General features: G+C 34.2%; 2 protein-coding genes and 1 non-coding gene across 6 annotated transcripts; all 3 read left to right on the top strand.

Moving 5' to 3' along the window:
- The first annotated feature begins 1375 nt into the window (after positions 1–1375).
- LOC110915261 (probable receptor-like serine/threonine-protein kinase At4g34500) lies at positions 1376–8352 on the top strand. Its single transcript, XM_022159929.2, has 7 exons — positions 1376–2177; positions 4281–4385; positions 5031–5153; positions 5719–5889; positions 5970–6099; positions 7030–7239; positions 8048–8352. Exons 1-7 carry the CDS (start codon positions 1585–1587, stop codon positions 8114–8116), a joined length of 1401 nt encoding a protein of 466 aa, XP_022015621.1. The 5' UTR covers positions 1376–1584; the 3' UTR covers positions 8117–8352.
- Positions 8353–11306: 2954 nt separating this feature from the next.
- On the top strand, positions 11307–17785 carry LOC110917173 (cyclase-associated protein 1). 4 transcript variants are annotated; one of them, XR_004884275.1, is made up of 11 exons: positions 11307–11656; positions 12149–12317; positions 12410–12474; positions 14360–14663; positions 15522–15672; positions 15774–15883; positions 16726–16781; positions 16903–16959; positions 17042–17185; positions 17313–17451; positions 17515–17785. XR_004884275.1 is itself a non-coding variant. In XM_022161770.2 (11 exons), the coding sequence occupies exons 1-10, from the start codon at positions 11378–11380 to the stop codon at positions 17397–17399; spliced, it is 1422 nt and encodes a 473-aa protein (XP_022017462.1). In that variant the 5' UTR covers positions 11307–11377; the 3' UTR covers positions 17400–17437; positions 17515–17785. The 4 variants fall into 4 exon arrangements, 3 of the variants coding, with proteins under 3 accessions (XP_022017462.1, XP_022017461.1, XP_022017460.1); XM_022161770.2 differs by having other exon boundaries at positions 17313–17437; XM_022161769.2 differs by having other exon boundaries at positions 17313–17403; positions 17502–17785.
- Positions 17786–18636: 851 nt separating this feature from the next.
- Positions 18637–18708, top strand: TRNAE-UUC. The gene has a single exon. It is a non-coding gene; the product is annotated as a tRNA-Glu (tRNA).
- Positions 18709–20840: the final 2132 nt, after the last annotated feature.

Genomic DNA, 20840 nt, shown 5'->3' on the forward strand with positions numbered 1-20840 from the left:
ATTCTCTCTCTTACACATACTATTAATACTTATTCTTACACCAAATACTGGACATAAGAGAATATTCATTTATGTATGTAACAAAACTAATAATGCTCTCTTTTATAACCAATTGAGTATCTTGGAGCAGTGGTGTGAGCCTTATTTAAGCACCACCACTTGATTTAAGCCTCTAGGCACATAAATATTTAGAACAACAATCTAATATTTAAGCACCACCACTTGATTTAAGCCTCTAGGCACATAAATATTTAGAACAACAATCTAAAAGGATATTAGAAGATTATAACTACCATTAAATCCATCATGCAAGTAAAATTTTCAAACAATAACTAGAAAACCGGACAAATAGTGAAACCCAATTGAAGCCAAATCGCCAGTAACGTTTTAGTTTAGTTCATTTTCAAGTTACAACGTTAAGAAAATTGTTACTAAAAATTTGCCTCACGATTTATCATATTATACTATACTATACTATATACAAAAGAAGGGAGATTTCAATAGTGTCTCCCTGCTAACGTGCACCAGTTGTTTTCAAATCGCTTTTCATTTTACCTCGACACTTTACTCAACTTATCTTTTTTCTTTAACTAATTAACATGTTTATCCCTGATTTTTTTCATGCTTAATTTTTTTATAATCGTTTTGACGGGAACTTGCTTAACATTTATCATTTTTTCGACGTTAATATCTTTTACGGGGTGAATACAAATGTACAGGTCCTTAAAACCGAGCCTTACATATTTTCCACACATCGACGTGAATTATGATCGCATCGCCCAAAGAAATGCTTAAAAATCACTACCTCCGCGAAGCAAAGACTTACTACGACTCTGGTTTATTATTAAAAGCAAACAATAAATACCCATAGATTTACGTGTGATTCACTTTGCCATTTGTCAAATGTTGTCTAAACTACATCCTATCACATAACTATAGATAATTCATCATCATTATACTCAGTAAATTCCATCAAAATCAAAGTTAAGATGGGTCTGAGGAGGGTAAGACGTAGACAGCCTTACTTCTACCCTGTAGGAATAGAGAGGCTGCTTCTAGTGAGACCCCCGACTCGATAGTAGTTTTGCATCAAGCCTTGGACATAAGACGCATAACACTCAACAATTGAGACAACTGCCGATTAGTACATGTACCCCCTTTTCTTTTCCACATGATGCATGATTAACCATTCCCTATTTTAACGTTATTTTTACAAAATCAGTAAAATAACGTTAAAATTAGTGCACTTTCACTTTTACCCCCCAAACGCCTATACACATATACATTATATGCGCATACCACAAGCAGAACGTTGAGATAACTATAGATACATGTTACTAGATTTAATTTCATTTCTCACACACCGACGCGGGTGGCATTTCCGTCATTTCACCGATAGAGAAAATCCAGTTTCTCAACGGTAATATAAAATCAATTTTATTGAATGAAATCTGAAAAAAATACTAAAAACCCCCATTGTCACCACTACACTCACTCCGCCATTATTATGTCCGTTTAAAACCCTTACTTTCTCTCTCTAAACAAACATACTCTCTCTCTAGATTTTCTCATTCGCCGGAAACAATGGCGGGTTCCGGCAACAACAACACACCGTCCACCGCCGCCGGCGTCACTCTCACCTCCAAAACACCGATCTTCGGTCAAAAACTCTACGTCATCATCGCTTTCACCGTCATAATCATGACGGCAATACTCATAACGATCTTCCTCTGCATCCGTCGCAGCTTAAACACAAAACGACGCCGTACGATGCGCGTAAAGCACAGCTCCGGACTGTTTCCGTTTCCGTTAGTTTCCGAAACAATCAACAACGAATCGATTGAGAAAATTACATCGAAAGGTAGCGTGTTTGAGAAGAATGATGATGATGATCGGAAGGATGAGGTTAAAGCGATGATTAAAGTTGTTGAGAGTAAAATTGAGAGTGTGAATTCTGGTAGTAACGAATCTGGAACGAGTAAGAGTGAGGGAGCGTCGTCGGTGGAGAATTTGAGCGGTTTAGGGTGGGGGAAGTGGTACGGTTTGAACGAGCTTGAAATAGCGACGAGTTATTTTGCGACGGAGAATGTGATCGGTGAAGGAGGGTACGGGATTGTGTATAGAGGTGTTTTACGTGACGGTTGTGTTGTCGCTGTGAAGAATCTTCTGAATAATAAGTAAGTTTTTGTTTAAATTAGGTTTTAATTTTGTGATATTTTTGTTTGGAGTCTTAAGTTTTAGATGAATTTGGTTGCAGAAGATGATATGAGAATTTTAGATCTATGATTACACATGATCTATTGTTGTTAAAATTAAAATGCTGAATATTAACCATAAATTGTGTGATTGAATGTGATTTAAAACAGATTGTACAGATTTAGACAATATTGTGTAAATATAGTGGTTAGATGTTTGATCCAAAAACAGACTAATTATTTAAAAAAATTATTGTTCCTGTGTTTGCATTGATAGTTTGGTACAGAACTAAATTCATAATTTTAGTAAATGATAATGACGTGTGATGATAACCTATTTTTTAGTTTATTGTACAATGTGTGTGTTTTATACAGATTTAAGTTATTAATTTTCTTGTACGTATATTTTTACATGTTATGTATAAAGAAACAAGCGATAAGACCATGCGTAGTCGTTTGTCGAATAATGTCCCCACCCTAGGGAGTTTTCTGCCATGTGACAGTCCAGTCAGCATGGGGGATTATTGGGCGTTTTTGCAAAAGTGGCGTAGTGGGAATAATGCCCAATAACGCCCATTCCATTAATTACACAATTATTTTTTTAAAATTAAATATTGCCACGATGCCCCATTGGTCAGTCAACCATTGCCACAAGCCCCATTGGTCAGTCAACCATTGCCACAAGCCCCTTCAGCGTGTTTCAAAAAACGCCTTGGGCCTTTTTTTGTCGAATATCGCCCCAAAACGCCCGGGTGTAATGGTATAGGGGCGTGTTCCGGCGTTTTTTTTGAATTTTTTTTAAAACAAACGCCCCATTACGGGCGGTCTAACTGTCTAAGTGCTTGAGTTGCTCTAGCAAAGGTCTCGGATCGAATTTAATAAATGACAATGACGTGTAATAAGAATATATTTTTATCTTTGTTGTACGATGTGTTTGTTTTGCACATACTAATCTTCATGAACATACATTTTACATGTTATTTATAGAAAAACTCGGTAATAATTGCTTGAGTCGCTTTAGTAGAGGTCTTAGATCGAATTTAACATTTTAGAGTATTGGTGAAGTCTTGTAAGTTTTTCGGTAATAGGCTCTTACAATTAAAATGAAATAAAGCAAATGGACGCTTTTTATCATCCAAATCTTTTTGAAAAGGAAAGGAAGAACTTTAATTTTGGGATTAATTACTTTCAATTTTAGTTTCTTTATATTGAATGATTACATTATCTTTATTCCCCTCATATCTCCTTTAATTTTACACCTCCAACTTCTTTATGCTAAAGAGGCATTTGACCTAGCTGAATGTCTTTATTTGTTGTAAAGAGAGATATTATATTTTTTATATAGAAATCCAAACATAAAAGTTAAAAATAAATAAATTATAATGTTCATCTTTGGAAAATGGGATCTGAACAAAATCTTAATTGAATAAATTAGAAATTGGATCACATGGCCATTGGTGCAAAGAATATTATATAACATTTCCCATAGTTAGGATACAGAGTGTTGCATATGTTTAGTACTTTAATTATCCTATTATAAAAAGGTTTGGTCATGTTTTATAACCTCGTTTTACAGCAAAGACCAATATTTTATAATTTAGTTGTTTAGTTATGGGGCTCGAGGAGACTTTATAAGTTGATGACCCGTTACTCTTGGTGCCAACCATTTGCTCCTATTGGTTTTATATTATTCTAAGCAGTTAATGCGGTAAAATATCGGATATCCGACCGATATTTGAGATATAGGTTATCGCCAGTGTAGAAAGTAGGAACTGATTAAGACTTAAAACACCAACATTTAACACTAACAATTACCAACTAAGACTTAAAACAATAATAGCAGCAATAACAAGAAAGACGAATGGTAGAGCTAAGAAGAAAGGCATTGATATCGGGAATATCGTGAAAATATCGGTCAATATCGCCGATAATATTGGTACCGATATTCTGACCTATATTTGAAACTGATATTAAGTGCATAGATATTAGTTAAATATTATTATTTTTTGCTTTAAGTATATGTCCCATACCTTGGCATAATCAGCATGTACTGCTATTTGACTTGAATGATTTCATATTTTGTAGGGGCCAAGCAGAGAAGGAATTCAAGGTAGAGGTAGAAGCAATTGGAAAAGTAAGACATAAAAACCTTGTGGGTCTTATTGGATTTTGTGCCGATGGTGCTAAAAGGTAGTGATGGCTTGTATATTGATTTGATTCTCATTGAAATGGTGGCAATTAGAACGGGTCAAACGGGTTGGGTAGCATGTCAAAAACAGGCAAGTTGTTAGGCACAAGTTATACCCCGGTCGTGTCAACTTGGAATTTGGAAACACATTTATATATATATATATATATATATATATTTAAATTGATGATTAAATATGATTAGGGATGAATTACATTTTACGTCCTTTAAGTTTCAGCAAAATAAATTTCAGACGATGTCCTTTAGCTAACGAAATTATAGCGGATGTCCTTTATGTTTCTAATTTCTTTATAGGCGGTGTCCTTTCTCCCTGAAAAGATTACAGCCGCTGTAAAGAAATTAAAACATAAAGGACATCTGCTTTAAAGAATTTGAAGCATAAAGGACATCCGTTGTAATTTTGTTAGTTAAAGGACAACGTTTAAAATTTTGCTGAAACTTAACGGACGTAAAATGCAATTTACCCTATGATTAATTCTAACTTCTCTTTTATAAATTGATTTTCGAAGGTTTATGCATTTGCATATATATTTCAGATGACTGTTTGCTCTGTTGTTTAATATTTAAGCTTTAACCCATTTGATCAATTAAATATTAAATAACTCAATCGACACGTTCTCATGCAGGTTGCTTGTGTATGAGTATATTGACAACGGAAATTTGGAACAATGGTTACATGGGGATGTTGGACCGATCAGCCCGTTAACTTGGGACATCCGAATGAAGATTGCAATTGGGACTGCAAAAGGGTATGCTCATATATGTCTTCTTTTTAATTCTTATAACAAGAAATTAACTTCATCATTATTCTTTATAGAGTAAAATGCCATTTCGTCCCTGTGGTTTAGTCAGTTTTGTGACTTTCGTCCAAAGGTTTGTTTTTCCGCATCTGGATCCAAAAGGTTTGAAATGCTGCCATTTTCATCCAGCTCGCTAACTCCATCCATTTTCTCCGTTAAGTCAGGGGTATTTTCGTCTTTTTCATTTAGTAAGGGTATTTTGAATGCTTGTACATAAAGTGAAAAGGACCGAATTTCCCTTTAAGTTAACAAAAAAGATAAAAGTACCCTGACTTAACAGAGAAACATGGATAGAGTTAACAAGCCGGATGAAAATGGCAAGATTTCAAGCCTTTTGGATCCAGATATGGAAAAATAAACCTTTGGACGATAGTGGCCAAACCTAGGGACGGTACTGACATTTTACTCATCATCATATATTATGTCGTTACCAATAACTGCAGATGCAGGATGCTTGTTCAACCAATGATTAATGTATATAATTTGTGATCCTAACACGGTTTAATTGCATTAGGCTGGCATATTTACATGAAGGATTGGAACCAAAAGTCGTACACCGTGATGTTAAATCAAGCAATATTCTTCTAGATAGAAAATGGAACGCGAAAGTATCTGATTTTGGGCTTGCTAAGTTGTTAGGCTCTGAGAAAAGCTATGTGACCACACGAGTTATGGGCACATTCGGGTTAGCATCCTCACCGATCTTCTTTTTACCTTTCTGAAACATTTTCATCTTATAATAAAACACGTATGATTAATTTTCAGATATGTGTCACCTGACTATGCGAGCACAGGAATGCTAAACGAGTGCAGTGATGTCTACAGTTTTGGTGTTTTACTCATGGAAATAGTTACAGGAAGAAGCCCTGTCGATTATTCTCGAGCACCTGGAGAGGTACTATAAGTATAACATTGAAATAGATCCGCAAGATGTGCAGGTTTAGTAACGGGTCAAAATGGGTTTGGGTTGAAACATGTCATTTTCTAGTATGGACCTACTAAAACCTTTTGTCTTACAACCTGACACTTGTAACTAGGCCTGTAAATGAACCGAACAAACACGAACATAAGCATGTTCGTGTTTGTTCATTTAACTTCAATCGAACACGAACATATAATCGAACACATTTTTTTGTTCATGTTCGTTTATTAAGAAAATGGACATGTTCATGTTCGTTCGTTCAAAACTTAAACGAACATTTCACGAGCATAAACAAACTTAAACGAACATAATTTAACAAACAATAATAACACAAATGAACATGATTGAACAAACATAAATGAACACAAATGAACATAATTGACTAAACATATTAACTTGTGATTAATTATGATAAATTTAATTTGAAATCCCATTTTTATTACTAGAAAGCCCAATTACCAATTAGTTATATTTATATAAGTTGTTAGAAAGTTCCTTTTATGTTTAATACTTATATAAATATAATTACTTACGTATTTAAATTGAAACGAACATAAACAAATGTAACTAAACGAACATAAACGGACGTTCATGAACACAAATGAACGAACAAAACATGTGTTCATGTCTGTTCGTTTAATGAACATAAACAAACTTCCCGCTGAACAAGCTCATGAACAGTTCATGAACGTTTAGTTTGTTTACAGGCCTACTTGTAACCTGTGTAACCTAAAATGACACATTGACACGTGCAATTATTTAACTCGCCCGCCGGATCTAAAAACAACCCGAATCCACCTATTCTTCGATAATGGGTCGGAACCAACCCCTCTAGATTTTAGTATACTACTTTCCGCCTTTTGTATATATGTAATATACCCCTTTTTGTTGGATTTATTGTAGATGAATTTGGTTGACTGGTTTAGAGGAATGGTGGCAAGTCGTCGAGGGGAAGAGTTACTAGACCCGAAGATTAGTGTACCACCACCTTCTAGATCTTTGAAGCGTGTATTGTTGGTGTGCCTTCGGTGTATAGATATGGATGCAAATAAACGTCCGAAAATGGGCCAAATTGTACACATGCTCGAAGCAGATGATTTCCCTTTCCGCACAGTGAGTCTTCTCAAAACTACTTTTCGTCACTACGTTTTAGACACGGTTCGGCTCAGCTGGTTTTGATGAAAATTCTGGGTTGAACAACTAAACTACGGTTTAGAAGAAAAAGGCAAACCAAACCGGCTGGGTTGGTAGGCTGGACTGCTGGACCTGTCAAAACGGTTCGGTTTGACAGTTTAAAGAAAATAAAAAAATCATTAAATAGTATTAAATTTTTTAAAACGATCGATGGTTCATGAGTAAAAACATATGCATAACTCGTACTCTAATGCAATATCGAAAAAAAGTTAAATAACAAAGGTAGATGGTTGACCGATTCCAAGTTTCAAACCATGAACCTAACCGTTGAACCCAGTTTCCTCAAGCTGTAAACCAAACCTTATAAATCTCAAACCGGCCAAACCGCTCGATCTGCTTCGGTTTGGAGGGTCAACCATTTTTAACGGTTTATGAACACCCTACTTTTACATATGTAAATACTTCTCAAAATTTATCTCCCATTTTAAAAAAAAACCTTCCACATCTCATCCATAATTTTTATCTTTATCTTATTTAAAAACACTTATTTTATTATATTCCTCGTTTTTATACACTCAAAATAATTTGATGGAGAATGTGTAGTAGTTTTTCATATATAAAAAGCTACTGTAGCAATCTTTCAAATTATAAAAATTATGGATGAGATGTGGAAGGTTTTTAAGAGGGAATTTGCAAAGAATTACACATAGTAATTTTGTCATAGATTCCCATTATGAAAACGCGAAAAATCCGTCACAATTAAGTGATTTTACATTACATCTTGCAGGAATCTCGTCCGCAAAGAGACACTGCTACGGGTGTGGATGCTGCAAATAAAGTGCCTTCGAAAAACTAGGTTTCTCGAGTGTGTATGTGAGTCTAGCTATCGCAATTTGTTTGTTCTTTCTAGCTAATATGATGATATATAATTCATACTCTGATGCTTTATAATTAAAATGTTCCTATAGAGGAAGTCGTAAACTTTGTAAATAGGGTGTAATATATGTAATTCGTACTCGAAACTATTTGCTACATGTAAACAAAACGCTCATATATTGAAGGATAATAGTAGTTCTTTTTGTCTCTAGTGTGTATTTGAGTTGGTTCTAGATATGAAGATTTAATAAAAGTGATATGGGTTCAATCTCCGACAATGCCCAAGAACGTGACTCATGCGGGTTGGCGTGGACGGCCATTAACCTTTAGAGACGCGATAGCTTTATAGAAAAATCATAAATGACACCTTTAGATTATGAAAGAAAATCGTTTAATTGTAGAGTATATATCTCTCTCTTATCTTTGTATATTTGTTTACATTTACTATATATCCACGTCAATAATCAAGTTTATATGGAATTTTATTATTTGGGGTACCCCACAAAAACCTTTGTCACAAGGGGTGGTAGAAAGTTGTCAATGTGTCTGGGACAAGGGGTTCGATCATTGCCGGTAGGAATGACAACCTTTTGCCATTCACTAGGTTCATTAGAAAGCTATGAATTAACCATTTTTTTTTAAACATGAACTTCATTAACAAAAATCAACCCACAAAACAGGACGGCCCAACACACAAACACTTACATAAATATAAATTGTCATTATTATCGTTGATCTCTTGCTTTTCAATGCAAAATAATGGAGAGATTGTTGTCATTGTTGATCTCTCAAAAGTACAAGAGACATTGTCATTGGCAATCTATTGCTTCCACGTGCAACCTGGTACATTGGCGGATTTAGCCACATTTTGTGGGTTCCTAGGAACCCAATCAGTTTGTAGAAAAGTAGTGAGAATTAGTGAAAACCTTGTATGATTTGGAAAAAATTAGTGATAATCTGTCAAAAGAAACCCATTAGAAATAATTTCTGGATCCGCCATTGACCTGGTACTCCCCTTAACCACCTTTGTGATGTAGCCTCAAATTAAAAAAAAAATATTTATGTTATGAGTCTATGAGATATTACTGTATATCTATTACCTTTGGCAAACTTATAGATAATTGTATCATATTTATGTCTACCAAATAATTAAACTTGTCGTTCATAGTGTTACATTTTTGTAGTAAATACTACCTCAATAATGAGAAAATGCACCTCTTATATACAGTTTCACAAGTTATACATTTCTCCAATACTTCCTCTTCGCTCTAAAAGTTCTTGTTGTAGTATAAATACTACCTCAATATAGATGAGAAAATGCACATCTTATATACACTTTCACAAGTTATGCATTTACTTCTTCCTCTTAAAACCACTCTAAAAGTTCTTAATTATAACATTAATTTTTTGTTAATTAGTGCTCTATTATAACATTATCTATACGTTTTCAATTATAACATACTAGTTTAAGATCTCGTATGTTACACGGGCTGTATAAAGAAAATACTTCTTATAAATCTATTGACTTGATAAATTACACATAAATATAGATGCTACTATACTCACAATTGGTTCCCGTGTTACGATTATTAACAGATTTTAACACCCCCTACTCTTTAATACGAAGTTGCTTCTCGTTAACAAATAAATATGAAAAAATCACAGGTCGTTTTATATAATATATTTACTTTATATAATATATAATATAATTCCTAGTGGCATTTTAGTGGTGGGATAAGACTTTAAGACCAATAGGTTTTGGGTTCGATTCTCACAAGGGGGGTTTTCCCATATTTATTGGGTTTTCTCCTGAATTAGTGTATAGGCTCTATGCCTAGTGGAGATGCATATGATCGGGTTGTTCCGCAGGTGGCACGATGATACTCCAGTGGTCCGTCAGTGATTCAAATTTGCCGTTCAATATATATATATATATATATATATATATATATATATATATATATATATATATATATATATGATGCATTATATAATAATGTAATAAAACGAAAAAAGTTAAATTATAATATAAAAGTTCTTTTTGTTCTTTATTATTTCTGTTGTATGTAGGACTTGAAGTCTTTAATCTAAGACCTTCAAATCTAAGTGTACCTAAAAGCTTTTGCATTTGTTAATGGATTACCAACCTCATTGGTAAGTAACAAACATATAAGCAATCTATAAATCTCTAATATTTCTTTGTATACCACATTTTTCGTCTTAGCAGTTTTCATCTTTGTGTAATATTAGTAACTTGACTCCGTGTCTTCTTTTTATTCTTGATATGTCACTTACAACTGTCATGAGGAAAACCCGATTATTTGAAGTACAATCAAACCTTTGATAGTGTGACTTTTATTAATAACCATTTGCTAAACATCAAATTGTTGTTTATTTATAAGATACGCAAACATTTTAAATATGAAAATGATGTCTAGTTATCATTCAAGATTTCATTAAAAAATAATAATAACAATACACAAAAGGTAATAATTATTATATTAATTTTTTTAACCAAAAAAGGCAATTTAAACTATATTTATTGCATAAAATATATATTATAATTTTACAAGTTTGTTTATATTAGTTACAATTATATTTTAAAAGGTCATTGTATTTATTAAGTATATTTATTAAGATTTGTGATTTGTAATCACATTCAAAAGCAAATGATTTGAATAAAAAGGAAAGTCTAGTTACTTTAAAATTTATGAGAAAAGAAGAGCAACAAAAGTATTGTGTTTTCCGTCCTAAATCAAAACAATAAAGAGTATAATAATGACACGTGAGACTTAAAAAAATGATTTGGCATAAGATGGTTTTGATTTATTATAATTTACAATTTACAAATAATTTCAAACTCTATTGTTAAGGCATTAAAATATCTCTATCTATCGATCATGGAATTATTGGCATAAGATGGTTTTGATTTATTATAATTTACAATTTACAAATAATTTCAAACTCTATTGTTAAGGCATTAAAATATCTCTATCTATCGACTATGGAGTTGTATAATAAGATTTGGATGTCACCGGTTCAAGTTTTACAAGTTTGCCGTTAAAAAAAGTTTATTTATCACCTTAAACAAAAGTAAAATTATTTTATTCAATGGAAACTAACTCTAAACGACACGTGTCACTCAAACACCGGATATTATTCCCCTAAAACTACCTTCGTTTCTAAAGCAAAAAACTCGTCACCTTCTTCATACACCAGATCCATTTTCACAACAAACTAAATGGCTGAAAACTTGATCCAGAGGCTAGAAGCCGCCGTAACACGGCTGGAATCATTCTCCCGCGGCTCTCTTTCTCAGCCGCAAGCTGCCCCACTCGACGCCGCATCAGCCTCATCGGAACCGTCCATCGTCGCATTTGACGATCTCATCACGCAATACGTCGATAAGGTCACCGATGCGTCCCAGAAGATCGGCGGACAGATTAAGGATATTTCGAATGTTCTTAAACAGGCGTTTTCCGCTCAGAAGGAGCTTCTCGTTAAGATTAAACAAACTCAGGTTCGTTTTCATAATTTCGTAATTTGCAATTGCGTTCTGCATGTTGATAGTGTTATGTTGTTCATTGTGAATGTTTGAGCATCGGAACGATGTCGTTTTGTTTGTTATGGTGTTGATTGTGAATATTTCAGCATCGGAACGATGTCGTTTTTGTTTGTTTTGTTATTGATTGTGAATGTGAATATTTGAGCATCGGAACGATGTCGTTTTTGTTTGTTATGTTGTTGATTGTGAATATTTGAGCATCGGAACGATGTCGTTTTACTTGTTATGGTGTTTATTGTGATTATTTGAGCATCTGAACGGTGTCGTTTTATTTGTTGTTTCTGATTCATACTAGTTCTTGTATTTCTGAATTATCCGATTGAAAATTCGAGCAATCTATCGAAATACTTCCATTTGAGAGTGATCACATGATTCACAAAGATTATCCAGAAAGAAATAAATGTACACGCCTTATTTATTTAACGATTTAACATACCAATTGTGCAGAAACCTGATGCTGCAGGAATGGCGGAATTTCTGAGGCCATTAAATGAAAAAATAGGTGAAGCAGTTAAAATGACAGAAGGACCCCGTTCCGATTTCTTCAACCACGTGAGGTCTGTTGCTGAAAGCCTGACCGCTTTAGCATGGATTGCATATACAGGGAAAAATTGCGGTTAGGAAAAATTATTCTCCGAGCCTTGTTTTGTATATGGAAAATATAGACTTGTGCATCAAGGTATGTATTATTAACTCTTTATCTTCCAGGAATGAGCATGCCTATTGCACATGTTGAAGAATGTTGGCAGTCAGCTGAGTTTTATAGTAACAAGGTACTTGCAACTTTTTCTGGACTTTTTTCATAGACGTCCATGCATACTGTGCAAATTGATTTTCTCTATACAATGTAACATACTTACAGATTCACCATTTAGACTACAACGTATGGTGATGGACCATTCTTGGAGGATGATCCGCCACGTAGGCGACACGTCATAGTCCTCCTAAGAATGGATCATCCTCTAAAACTAGAGGGCATGGGAGGATGGTCCTAGTCATAGTCCTCCACCACTTTTATGTTTTTTTATTTTTTTTAATCTTCAACTTTTTTTTAACATTTAACAAATAAAGTAACAAAATATTTTCATTAATATTAAAAAACATTACATAAACTTAAAAAAAAAAATTAAACTTAAAAAAAATAAAGTAACAAAATATTTTTTATTTTTAATTTAAAAAAAAACTAAACCAAAACCATTTGAAGCACACATTATTAAAGTTTTACTTTTCTAAAACCAACCTACAACCTGCAACTAGCAAACACAGTATTAAAGTTTTTTACTTTTCTAAAAACAACCATTTGCACCACTTCTTCGATTTAGCAAACACCTGCAACTTTGATTATCAAACACAACCTGCAACTAGCCTCCATAACACCACCGTGACCTCCATCTTCACAACACCACCGTGCTCAGTCGTCTTCTCCATCGCCGACCACCGTATCACCGACGACCTGCAACTGAACTTCAATCTCCGGTCTCCTGTCACACCTTCGTTTATACACATTTAAACGGCTACATTTGACTGGGGGCCCACCATAATTGGTTCGTCGCAAACGGCAAGATATCGACGTTGAGGACGGGACGTTGGGGAGCGGCATGGTTTGACGGCCGTCGCCGTTCCTCGACGGGGTGGGGACGAACCCCATACCCCCTAGCCTTATTGCCAAAATATGCAATTTGTAACCGATTATGGTGACATGCATAGCCTTTTCTAGCCATTTAAAGCAACCTACTTGCTATTATTTTTACCTTAATGCAACATTTTTTTTTGAACTGCTGATATTTTATTCAAACCCAAAAGAAAATATAACAGCATCTTAAGCCTGATCTCACAAAAGATGCACAAATAAATCCCTGATCTCTTGTACACCCCAAATAAATCCCTTGTTGTGAACGCATAAACATCCGGAATATTGTGCCAACGGCTAACTTTATTCTATATAAACCGCTGCAACATAACAGGATGTAAACAAGTGATCCGCGTTCTCCTCCCCTTCCTTACAAAGCCCACATACCGTATCACCCCGATGAATATTCCTTTTTTTTTTCAAACCAACCAGAGTTGCCAACCTATCCTGTTCCGCTCTCCACCCAAACAAATTATCTTTTTTGGAAGCCTTTTTACCATTCATATGGATAAAACGGAGTCGCGTATCTTGATAAAAAAATCGCAATATGTTTTAACCAAGAAGATACCCGTAGAATCCATTCTTTCAATTTCAACATGTGTTTTGGTGGGATTTCAGTGAGTGTTATAATCAGAGTATATTGAGGCCCTATGTGAGGGTGGTGATTTTTTATTGGAGTCGTAGTAATGTTGAGCGCTCGTAATGAGGTCCTTAGAAAATGGTGTCTTGGGTAACCTTACATGGTTGAGGAAAATATGTTGCATTCATCTGAAAGGTGAATAACACATTGCATATTCTTGTAGTTTGCTCTATTCAGTAAGGTTTAGGTAACCTTACTATCTCTTAAGAGAGACACATTCGACAAACCCAGTAATCTCCAATGAGAACCCCCGGCTCGACAAACCTTCACTTTTTTTTTCACAAACACAAAAACTTGCATAGCAAATAACCGGCAGATTGTCTCTAGTTATAAAATGCGGCGTCATCCCATCTTGTCATTGAATGTATATTGATATTGTTGATTGTAGGTCCTTGTAGAATTCAAAAATAAAGATCCAAGTCACGTAGAATGGGCAAAAGCTCTCAAGGAGCTTTATGTACCAGGGTTACGGGATTATGTAAAGAGTCACTATCCTTTGGGACCCGTATGGAGTGCAACAGGGGCAACTGTATCTGCTCCATCAAAGTCTTCTGGACCAGGTGCTCCTGCTGCTCCAAATCCTCCACCAGCTTCACTCGCCAGCTCATCGTCTTCTTCATCTTCTTCGTCCCGTCCACAACAAGGAATGTCTGCGGTTTTTCAAGAAATTAGTTCAAAGCCTGTTACTGCTGGTAGCTTTCGTTTATATCGTTTTGCTTGTTTATGAGGTGGCAAGATGGGTGGGTTGGTTGGATAACAGCTCAAAATATGTTCAGGTTGAAATAAGTCATTCTTTTGTAAATGAACCGAACGTTCATGAACTGAGCAAAAATGAATAAACGTTCGGTTCGTTTATTTAATAAACGAACGGACATGAGCAAAAATTTTGTTCATTTAATTAAATGAACAAACATGAACACATGTTTTGTTCATTCATTTAAGTTCATTTATCTTTGTCCATTTGTGTTCCTTTAAATTTTAATAAATACATAAGAACATAAAACCAGCTTTCTAACTACTTACACAAATATAACTAATTGGTAATTGAGTTTTCTAGTAATAAAAGATGGCTTTTCCAATGAAACTTATCGAATTTAGTCACTAATTTATATAAAAATTCTACTTTATGTTCATTAGTGTTCGTTTATGTTTGGTCAATTGTGTTCATTTTTGTTCCTTTATGTTTGTTCAATCATGTTTATTTGTGTTGCTTTATGTTTGGTAAATTATGTTCGTTTAAGTTTGTTTGTATATGTTCATGAACTGTTCGTTTCAGTTAAACGAATGAACATAAAAGAACACGAACATTCTCATCTTCATTATAAACAAACATAAACAAAAAAAATGTGTTCATTTATATGTTCGTGTCCGTTCGGTTCGTTTGTAGGCCTAGGGTTGGGTTCACTCGCGAAACTTTTTTTGTCCATTTCTCTAAATGAACTAGTTAATGAGTTGACAGTGGTAAAAAAGTTAACCAAATTATTTAAATAAATTGAATCAGAAAGTTGTAGATCCATTGTATAATTATTAACTCAGTTTCATGCCTTTAGGATTAAAAAAAGTTACAGATGACATGAAGACGAAAAACCGCACAGATAGAGCAGGATTTGTGAGTTCTGGTGAAAAAGAACCGCGCAAGAGTGCGCCAGCAGCAGCTGCTAAAGTTGGTCCTCCAAAATTTGAGCTTGTTATGGGTCGCAAGTCAGTATAATTTTAAATATTTCTTACTATTTTGTTATAGAAGTTGACATCAGATTATTAATATAAAATGTTGATTGTCTACCCTTTCACACATTGTGCAGATGGGTCGTTGAGAATCAAATCGGCGTGAAGGATTTGTCTATCGATGATTGTGATCCAAGACAAACAGTTTATATTTTCGGATGCAAAGATTCAGTTCTTCAGATAAAAGGTAACACAATTTTTCCCTATTTATTGATATTTGTTAGTTATTAATGTATGAAGTATGATTATAAAACTATATTACTCAAGAGAGTGTATAGTTTTTTAAGTAAAATGATTTAGGACATTATAAACATGTGAATATACTTCAAGCAACATTTGACCTGTCTCATCTTTAACAATTTTTGTATATTTTTACTTGTTAGAGTAAGTACACGGGTGGTTCCTGTGGTTTACAAAAAAATTGGATTTAATCCCTAGCTTTTCAAAAGTACATGGATGGTTCCTGTGGTTTATCAAAATTTTGGATTTGGTCCCTTGCTTTTCAAAAGTACACAAATGATCCCTGTGGTTTGCACTTTGTAACACATTTAGTCCCTAGCCATCAAACCTAAAGGTTTTAGGAGGTCCAAGTCAGGAAATAAATGTGTTATAAAATGCAAACAACAAGGACCGTCCATGTACTTTTAGAAAAAGCTAGGGACGAAATGCGTTACAAAGTGCAAACCAGAGGGACCATCCGTGTACTTTGGAAAGTTAGGGACCAATTTAAAATTTTGGTAAACCACAAGGACCATCCATCCGTGTACTTTACTCAAACGGATACCTTTATGTGCTAGTCAATAAGGGCTGTGCCGACCGCAAACAATTTTTGCCCATTAATTGAAATTTGTTAATTATTAATGTATTAAGTATGATTATAAACTATATTACTCATGAGAGTGTATATTTTTGTTTTAAAAATAAAATGATTTAGGACACTATAAGTATGTGAATGTACTTCAGGCAACTTTTGACCTGTTGTTTGTTAGTTATTATGTGTCCATTAAGAGATGTAATTACTTTATGCAGGGAAAGTTAACAACATAACTGTTGACAAATGCACAAAAATGGGTGTCCTATTTACGGTTAGTGGTGAATTTGTGATCTACATAAATATATAATATTTTGGCTAAAAGATTTATGTAAATATGAGACATGAGTGCTGGTATTATACGATCACTGACTCTCTAAAACTCCGAAAAACAGGATGTTGTTGCCGCTTTTGAGATTGTTAATTGCAGCAGTCTTGAGGTGCAATGCCAGGTATCTGTTTTACTTGTTCACTTGCATAAAGCAATAAATGGTCAACCACAAGACCATTATATAGCAAATCATATATTTACAGGGTGCAGCACCTACCATTTCAATAGACAACACAGCAGGTGTCCAGCTGTACTTGAGCAAAGATTCTCTAGAAGCTTCCATCACAACTTCCAAGGCAAGTGAAGTTAATGTGATGGTACCTCCCAAAGATCCTAATGCTGATATGGTATAGTTTTCTCCGACTTTGGATGACTTTTGATCCGTTTTTAGTTTTGCTAAATTGTTTAGTTTCACCCGTACACATGTCATATTTGTCGATTATTCTTAAGAATTGTGTATTGGTGTCGTTGCAGGCGGAACATCCTATGCCACATCAGTACATTCACACTTACCAGGATGGCCACTTTGTTACAACCCCTGTATCCCACTCTGGAGCGTAATTGGGTACGCACACCAAGTTTCAACCATCTCTTAAAATGTGATTACGATAATGTACTTTTTTTTAATTCAATAATAAGAATATTGAGGGTTTATTATTTTAGTTTATGATCACAGGTTTTCTGTAGATTTGGATATGGAGAGTAAAGGCAGCTGTTTGACAGTTAATATTAAGGTTGTACTACATGGTTTCCTTATTATGCATCATTTTTGCTGTGATAGTGACCTTTATGCTATCATCTTGAGTGAGTTGTAATAACTAATAAGTGCTGATTGAGGTATTTGGTTCCAAAATATTATTGTTGGACCACAAAGACTCAAAAGACTTGTAACCCAACTATATTTTGTTGTAATAAAGGGTCTGAGTATAGCCTAGAGTTTCATCCGTGTTTTAAGGTGTAAATGTTAAAACAATTTTACACGTAGCTATTATTTATACGATAACAAGATCGCATACGATTTTTGCTTGTGTATCATCTAATATACGTGTGTACCAGTAGACTCGAGTATCATCTAATATGGGAGGATAAAAAGGCAACTTAAATCACACATCTTTTGGATAGATGTGTGAACTATTTGGGAATGTAAAACATATTGTAAATATGGAGGCATTGAATCCCAAGAATGAAGAGATGTGTAAGATGTTCCTTGTCACCAATGCTTTATTTGTTCTCTAAAGAATAGTTTTATAAAAAGATTTTTAGTCGACTGAAGATAAATGTTGTGTATATGAATCGGAAGATGTATAGTTTGAGATGAACATTAATTCAAAAATAATGAACATGAATGGTAAAAGGAATTGAGTTGACCATGTTGATCCTCAAATATATTATATGTTTTGAGACAAGTCTATATCATTGGATTTGAAAACATGAAGTCTTAAAACGTATTATTCATCTAACTATTCAGATTTTGAACTTACTTTACTGATGTCTTCATCTTGAGGGCTTTTGAATTTTCAGAAAGATACAAGGATATCCGCTTTAATCCTCTCTCAAAGAAGTCTTCGATTACTATTAAAGTTTCAGCTTGAGACTTCAACTTCTTTTTTCAAAGCTACATCTCAATGTTAGATATAGTAGGCACATGTTTGGTTCTTAACAGTATGCAAATTGCATAATATTTCATGCAATAATGGGCTCTTAACCTGCTTAACAAAAGCATTTTCATTTGGTTCGGTTTTCTCTCCCTAAGGCCGACCGTAATATTATTTAATTAGTGGGACGACACAACATGCATTCCATTGTCGTCCAGCGGTTAGGATATCTGGCTTTCACCCAGGAGACCCGGGTTCGATTCCCGGCAATGGAACCTTTTTTATATTTTTTTCCCTTAAAGTACACCTATCAGTTTGCACATAAACAATCCCTTATCTTTTGGAAGCTTTCATTTTACCCCCTAGATTTTGTCAACGTTTGAGATTAGCCAAAATATCCTACATGCTTTTATTTTGCTCCCATTTATTTAAAATGACTTTTTACCAAAATCCTTCAACAACCAGAAATTTTCAACTAGTGTTGGTTTTTCAACTAGATGGCTATGGTTGAACCACATAACTAACAAATAAGTAATACACATAATGTTCTATGATGTGATCTATAATTATGGTCTAAAGTAAGACATTAAAGTGGATCATGATATAACTAAAGTGGATATACCATGTGGTTAAACACATAATGTCCCCAAGAGTAATAATATTGATTACAAACCAGAAAAATAATTGGGTAAACACATAAGTTGTAGACATTATGTGATATCCATTTGTATATCAATTACAAATGAATTTGAATGAAATACAAAATTATAATAACTATGCTATTTAACAAACAAACACACATAAAAAAGTTAATATCATAACAATGAATATATACCAACAAAAGAATTATAATTAGCACCTCTAATAAATTGAAAAAAAGAATCTTAATGACATCGACTTTTAACACATACCAGTTTGTTTAGGAAAAATTCAATCATAAACAAGGATTTAAATTACTAAAGTGCTAATGTGCTATACCACAAACTTAAACCAACATAAGACACTTAGGTAAATCTCACATCGTTTATTCTTGTGATCCCATGAAGGATGGGAAATATAGTCCGCCTCAAATTCTTGTTTATCCCATTCATCGCATTTAGTTGTACATACTCCATGGCCCAATATAGTTTTTTTTATAGGTTTTCTATCTTGTATATGTTGAGGATTATCAAGTGGATATTATATTTAATTCTTTTTACACAAGTTTAGGGACAAAAAAAATGCAAAATAGGCTTTGTAGAGTTTTTATAAATTTAGGAACTTGATTATGATATATTTGGAGCCGAGGATCTCTATGGAAGCAACCTCTCTATCCCTAGGAGTAGAGGTAAGGTGTTAGGTGTGTTACATTCCATCCTCCCTAGACCCTACAAATAGCTTTGTTATTTGTAGGATTTTACTGGGTATGATTGATTGATTATAATATATTTGTTAAAACAAAAAGAAGAAATCTTGACTCTTTGAGGATTTTTAGTTGTAAATACTCATGTAACAATTAAAGTCCAACGCTTATAATATTACTCCAATAATACCTTAATCCGTCTAAAAAAACAAAGTCCAATGCTTATAATATTACTCCCGTAATACCTTAATCTGTCTAAAAAACATTGAGAGATGGGAGTGATGCAAGTCATGAAATGATTTAATTAGAAGTGGAAGAATGGAAAGTTAGGTTGGAAAGGGTGCTTATGGGGAGCAGTAAACTTCTTTACTTAGCTAATAATCTTATGCCATGTCAATTCATGTTTTTACTCCTCATGGTCTTTACTCTTTATTTTGCACTCAATCACTAGGAGTGCTTCACCCAAATATTTTTTTTTCTTTAAAATAAATAAATAAATGTATGATTGGTTGGAAGAGAGTGAGGCCCACCATTAACCCCCCCCCCCCCCTCTCTCATCAGTGAGTAGCACCGTGAATGCATATCACCGTACACCGAACAAGAGCCGGCGGCGTTACCCCGCTCGACGCCCCTACCACCCGAGGCAGGTTGGTTAAGAAAAAATGGGTTGAGGCCAAAACAAATATTTTTACATAGTTTTACAGGTCGGTTATGTTATAAAAGTACAATACTCAATACGATTATAACGTATAGATTATCTCAATAATAGCTTAATCTTTTAATTAAACAATTTGAAAACATTAAAAATACACTTTGTGTTAGTTGCATTTTTTGGCACATTTTTATAGCGTATTAACGTTAAAAATTCACCACATATCATGCTTATTTCATAGTCATACCTCGTTATTTTGCGAAACGCTTGTTTTTGTGGAATGGAATCTACGTTGGTTGTTTTTGGTTGATATTGTAGGTGAGGAGCGATTGCGAAGGACGAAAGCATTGGAAAGAGTTGGAGTAAGTCGAAATACAAATTCATGAGCTAGTGAACAAAGTGAGCTGAATGTG

The sequence above is a fragment of the Helianthus annuus genome, chromosome 16 (genome assembly GCF_002127325.2).
Source record: "Helianthus annuus cultivar XRQ/B chromosome 16, HanXRQr2.0-SUNRISE, whole genome shotgun sequence".
In the NCBI taxonomy this organism is placed as follows: domain Eukaryota; kingdom Viridiplantae; phylum Streptophyta; class Magnoliopsida; order Asterales; family Asteraceae; genus Helianthus; species Helianthus annuus.

Excerpts from the sequence above, each read along its gene's own strand:
- LOC110917173 (XM_022161770.2), top strand. The coding sequence starts at position 11,378 with ATGGCTGAAAACTTGATCCAGAGGCTAGAAGCCGCCGTAACACGGCTG. Across the intron at positions 12,475-14,359 it reads CTGAGTTTTATAGTAACAAG|GTCCTTGTAGAATTCAAAAA; the intron begins GTACTTGCAACT and ends TGTTGATTGTAG. Across the intron at positions 17,186-17,312 it reads AAGATCCTAATGCTGATATG|GCGGAACATCCTATGCCACA; the intron begins GTATAGTTTTCT and ends GTGTCGTTGCAG.
- LOC110915261 (XM_022159929.2), top strand. The coding sequence starts at position 1,585 with ATGGCGGGTTCCGGCAACAACAACACACCGTCCACCGCCGCCGGCGTC. Across the intron at positions 2,178-4,280 it reads AAGAATCTTCTGAATAATAA|GGGCCAAGCAGAGAAGGAAT; the intron begins GTAAGTTTTTGT and ends CATATTTTGTAG. Across the intron at positions 5,154-5,718 it reads GCAATTGGGACTGCAAAAGG|GCTGGCATATTTACATGAAG; the intron begins GTATGCTCATAT and ends TAATTGCATTAG.